At 34.2% G+C, this 5,675-nt stretch overlaps 1 protein-coding gene across 1 annotated transcript; it reads right to left on the bottom strand.

The window, feature by feature from the left end:
- Nucleotides 1-2,065: 2,065 nt before the first annotated feature.
- LOC109216413 (60S ribosomal protein L18-2) lies at nt 2,066-3,998 on the bottom strand. Its single transcript, XM_019380563.1, has 5 exons — nt 3,885-3,998; nt 3,707-3,796; nt 3,479-3,607; nt 2,768-2,950; nt 2,066-2,488 (listed from the first exon to the last, which is right to left on the bottom strand). The coding sequence occupies exons 1-5, from the start codon at nt 3,885-3,887 to the stop codon at nt 2,330-2,332; spliced, it is 564 nt and encodes a 187-aa protein (XP_019236108.1). The 5' UTR covers nt 3,888-3,998; the 3' UTR covers nt 2,066-2,329.
- Between the last annotated feature and the right edge of the window lie 1,677 nt (nt 3,999-5,675).

Here is a 5,675-nt window from a genome sequence, read left to right as displayed (position 1 = left end):
AACAAATAATTCAAGGTTATTTACCAAAAAATCTTACAATACTTAAATTACTATATTGTCCAATGGAAACTTTATGTTTTAAAGGGTAAAGAAGGTGAACGACATTTCGCTAAGGTTATCGTGCTTTTAATATAATATAAATATAGATATAGATTAGTTTCGTATGGCTGATCATTGGAATTCAATTTGGCCAGGGATGTCCTTGTACAAACTAGAACTTTATTACCCATAAAATAGTAGAGGCAGCGAATTGGTAGATGACCTTACATTATTTTTTGTATGGTTAGTAGGTATTCCAACCTTAATAATTCTTCTTCCAACTCAAAGTAAGCATGGTCTTAGAGTTGACCTTTTTATAAATGTATTTTCAATTATTTTAAACAAGTTTGATTATTGAAAAACATGATTTGTATTGCTTTTATTTAGTTTTTAAAATATATAAATTTTATTTTAAAAACTTAAAGTTGACATCCATAAATGTACATTAAGATATAAATTAATCTTTGCATTTCAAAATCCTTTCAAGAGCAAAGGAGTACTAAAATAATTGAACAAGTAGCTTAGCCGGCAACAGCAAGGTAGGGGTGGTCGTTCGGCCGGTTCGGTTCGGTTTGAAGAAATTCGGTTCGTTATTCGATTTTCGGTTTTGTAAAAGTAGTAACCGAAACCGAACTGAAATAAGTTCGGTTCAACTCGGTTTTTCTAATTTCGGTTCGGTTATTTTGGTTCGATTTTCGGTTTGAACATTATCATATTGGACTCCTTCCATGTAATAATAGGACCGGCGAATTTGTTGTTTTTTCCCAAAACTTCGAAATTGTTGGAAATTTTGTGTTTATAAAAAAAAATAGACTAAACTTTGCACACTATTATGGATTATAAAATTCAAACATAGTGTAAATTACAACTCTGTGTGAATCCTCCCGGTATCTATCATATATGCTATGGAAGTTTTAATAGAGTGAAAGTTTTTAAGATTGGAAAGTTGATGAATTTACTTAATAGGGTTGAGTCTTTGATAGATTGGACCTAATAGTATTAATTTATTACCTATGGCTTATTCTATATATAACTTAAAGAACCTATATGCTAATAATTTGATTTTTCGGTTAATCGAACTAAATAACTTAATAATCGAAAACCGAACCGTAAAAATGAAATTTTAAAATTTTAAACCGAAACCGACCGAATAAATCGAATAACCGAAATAAAAACAAATTCGGTTCGGTCGGTTTATTCGGTTTCGACCAAAATATGCCCACCCTAGCAAGGACAGACTTATCTAGCTTTGGGTTTTGGTTTCCATTCCACGACAAACTAATGTGTGTATTATTCTTTTATGACCATCGGTTTCATCATTTTGTCGCCTCTTCAATGAGATAACTCACTGCATATCAACAAACAAGGAAAACAAGAGAAAAGTCCTGTCCAATCGAATCGGAATTGCAACAAGGACAATGTCTTCGAATCAATTTATTACTAACGTTATGTTGTTTAAGTTTAGAATATAGTTAAGATACACAAACCATTTCATTTCCTCGTTTTGGAAGTGCACTGATAACCGTTCTATCATGCCCAATTCAGTCGATACATGCACCAGCTTTTTTCGCCTCTACATATTCAAATAGAACATTCCATTTCATAACCTCCGCCATTTCTCTATTACAAATAACTTAATCATCGGAAGGGTCGTTCACCCAACATACGTTTTTTCAAAATGACAAAATCATTGTAGCATGCACATCGATACCTCAACCAAATGTCATCGAGAAGCATGGAGAACAGGGCCATATTCATCAAACTATAAATCAAACATTTTACAATGACAATAGTGCCCAAAACAGCTCGTTTGAGCCTCAACTAGTCCAATCAGATATTTGATATCTCCAACTAATACAAATACAAAAAAGATTTGTCCGCATAAACTCATAGTAGATGGAAAGAAATCACCATAATTTTTTGTCTCTAGTCTCTACTGAGATATAAACCCTAATTTTCAACGTTTTCACCCAATTCATCACCGAAAAACAATCATTTAAGCACAGCTATCAGAGCATAAAAGAACTTAAATGAAAAAAATGGGATCTTCATATTGCATCATTTTCCTGCATAGCCTTGTAAATATTGATTGTTGAAGAAATCCCTCTAAAGGCGGCTTAATTTCTCAAAATAGATAATAAAAGCATTCAAAATTGGCTATAAGTTGGAGTGTCAGAGAAACAGGCATGAAATAAGAAATCCAAGAAGAAAAAGAAGCTAATATGAAAAAAATTAGATCGAGAAAACCTTCTAAAAAAATTCTGATTGTGCACTAAACATACGCAATTCCTCAAACCTTGAAACCTCTGCTCTTTCTTTTCCCCCTTGCTCGCTCAAACTTCCTTCCCTTTGCCCGAACATAAGGCTTCGTGTGGCTGTGTGGGACACCAGGAGCTCTACCAAAGTGCTTAACAGCTTCCCGCGAGTTCTTTGGACCCCTAAGCAGCACCTGAGAGAAGACAGACAACAATATCAACAAAGCATAGACGCGGTGAAAAGGGTCTTTAATGGCAATCAATGAATTGCAGAAAGCAGCATGTTTTCCATACAGACCACTTTCCTACTCTCAAAGACAAACTTCACTACCCAAAATTCTACCATGATTGAATCATTTCCCATGCAAGTACAGAAAAAAGTCATCCATAGCACAATTCTAAGGACACCTCACTTTATAGTAATACAAGAAAACCCATAAAAACACAAACTGATGGGGGGCATAGTTCCATACTGTGTTCTGCCCGAGAGGAGCTCTAAGAGCAAGCTGATCAAAGGTCAAGCATTCTCCACCAGCCTTCTCAATCCTAGCTCTAGCTGTTTCAGTGAATCTCAGTGCAGTAACCTTGAGCGAAGGGACTTCATAAGCCCGAACATCATCAGTAACAGTCCCTACAACTACAGCAACCTTGTCCTCCTATCATATAGAAAGAAAATACAAAATAACCATTTAGTACGTCAGTAACAACTAGCTGTTGTTTGCTTTGTTGTATAAGAAGAACTAATCCCGTATATAAATCTACATTATTAATCAAACAATTAATTTCTGGCATAAAACTCTGAACGGTTTGAGGAATAAAACTTTGCATTATATAACTAATCTATGAGTTATTTTATACATGATAGAATTAAGGAACAAGAACATGTGTATCAACAATATAAGGATTAAGATTATTCTGACTTTAATATGGAACCTATTACTACTATTCACAGCATATTATTATTCACTGTCTAGCAATCAAATGCTGCATAACTAGTCCTTGAGCCAAAGGACCCCTTAATGGGCAGCAAGTGTAAGCTATCCAAGTAACAAAATTAACTCAGACCAGAACAACCACATTAAAATCAATAAGCAAGAACATTCTAACAACTAATCACGGTAAATGAGTTTAAACTCATAGATCAGTAAGGTAAAACAGAGCTAAAAGGGCTGAATAACAATTACCTTTCCTTTCATGTAAGTAATCAAGCGTGATAGAGACAAGGGAGCTTTATTGATCTTGCTCATGAACAGCCTCTTCAGTATCACCGCATTGAACTGGCTCCCAGTCCTCCGCACAAGAAACCGGTACAGCTGTTACATTACCCAATTAGCCATACAATTCTCAGTACACTATCCAAAAAATGCAATATATTTATAAAGACGGAAGATTTAAAAAGGAAAAAGAAAAACCTTAACAAGAAGCTTGAGATAAACATCGTCGGATTTTGGGGCAGTGCGTTTAGTCTTTTTCGACTTACCTCCCGCAACTAGATCGATACCCTGAAGATAACAGAAAATAACATAATAAATCAATGGTGTAAGTAAAGAGTGTAGAAGCTACTGGAAGAGTCTAGAGAAAGGCATTAACCATGGCTGCTCCGCCTGCTGCTTCCGCTTCCCGCCGCGGCTGCTGCTTATCGTTGACGTCTTCAATGGATAGAGAAAAGAGACGAAAGCTTTTGTAATCCCTTTGAATCAAGCCCTAATCCACGAAACGTTAATTGGGCTTGTTGGTTGGTTTCTGACTTTGTGTATTGTTAGTCTAAGCCCAATAGGCCCAAGTCTCTCTATCCTAGGACTAAATAGTAATGGGATTTTTGTCTATTACCCGCCCTAAACAAGGATTGCTTACAATTTATATACAATCCAGTATTAATATTTTTTTCCTTTTTTTTCTCTCCTCTCCTCACCTCTTTTTCTATTCTCTACGGCTTCTATCCATATACAATCCATTATTAGTGCGTTATATTATGGGATTCAGTTACACTATTTTCCTTTTTTATCTCCTCTCCTCTTTCAAATAGTACCTTAACTATAGAATAGCAATTCAAATAATGTCGAACCACAACAACGTAAAATAGTTCAAGACTTAACTAAGAACAAACAACAACAACAACCTAGTAAAATCTCACGAGTGGGGTCTGGGGAGGGTAGTGTGTACTCAGACCCTACCCCTATCCCCGAAGGGGTAGAGAGGCTGTTTCTGAAAGACCTTCGGCTCAAGATAATAAAAAGAAGACAAAAGGAGAGGATATTAGATTCATCACGGAGATCATAGGAAAAATAGGAACATAAAATGCAGAAGAAAAATGCAAAGCAAAAACGGTGGTTAGTAAATGGATCCAACGTCGAAAAAGAAAATAGTAAGACACGACATTGCCCCTAGCTCTCTTAGACAAAACCCTACCGGACTAGGTTCACAAACTATTTTAATAGCTTGAACCAAAAAGTAGCGTCAAACCAAAGCAATAGAGACACTGACAATAGAAGTACCTAAACCAGATAAGTTGAATGCGGAAATATTCAAATTTGATACAAATTTGATGCATGTACAATAACTAATTAGAAATTTTATACAAACTAATTATATAGTATACAACTTATTATAACTTATTAACGACTTTCATACATCATTTTTACCCAGTTTAAAATAACTATAACATCATACAACTTAAATACAATTTTCATATAAATTTTAAATAAATATATCTTTTGTAACTATTTTGTATGTCGTGTGCTCTTCTTTTTCTATGAAATTCCAATCAAAACTCCCTCTCTTAATACAATTTTGATACAGATCAATAACTTTATGTAAAAAAATATTTATAACTTAAATAGAAAATTTCAGACAACGATTCATACATTATATAACTATTTTGCAACTTTCATACAACATTCAAATAAAAAAAATATAACTACAACATAATACAATTAAAATAATATTTACATACAACTATAATACATCTTTTCGAGTTTCAATATGAAAAGTCATTCAAAATTAACTCTACTCTTCACCAAACACCCTCAAAAGTAAAATATAAAATCCAAAGAATATTTTCAATCATTTGCAACAACACTCAATTAAAATAAATTAAATTCAAAATTAAAGTTTCGAAGCTTTTGATGATTTTTAATGGCTGGCGGGGCAGCGAGTAATGATTGGTTCGATGTGATAAGTGACGATATCAAGACTATTATTGAATTCTCTGAAGCAACATTTTACGAGAAAAGAGAGGAGAATCATAAAGATTGAAAGAAGCCTCCGAGGACATACTCTTTTTCAGCCTTGGTTTTCTGGAAAGACTCTCGCTCGAAGAGCAACTGTAGAAGGAGAACAAAAAGGTATCAACTCTTGCACCACTTTGCTTTTGTTACGAAA

Source organism: Nicotiana attenuata, unplaced genomic scaffold (assembly GCF_001879085.1).
Source record: "Nicotiana attenuata strain UT unplaced genomic scaffold, NIATTr2, whole genome shotgun sequence".
NCBI classification, from domain to species: domain Eukaryota; kingdom Viridiplantae; phylum Streptophyta; class Magnoliopsida; order Solanales; family Solanaceae; genus Nicotiana; species Nicotiana attenuata.
This window is presented reverse-complemented; position numbering and strand designations above follow the sequence as displayed.

What these genes read in the sequence shown, in the direction of transcription:
- LOC109216413 (XM_019380563.1), bottom strand. An exon ending in ATCTCAAGCTTCTTGTTAAG is followed by an intron (nt 3,608 to 3,706) that starts GTTTTTCTTTTT and finishes GTAATGTAACAG; the next exon opens with CTGTACCGGTTTCTTGTGCG. An exon ending in CTCCTCTCGGGCAGAACACA is followed by an intron (nt 2,489 to 2,767) that starts GTATGGAACTAT and finishes GTCTTCTCTCAG; the next exon opens with GTGCTGCTTAGGGGTCCAAA.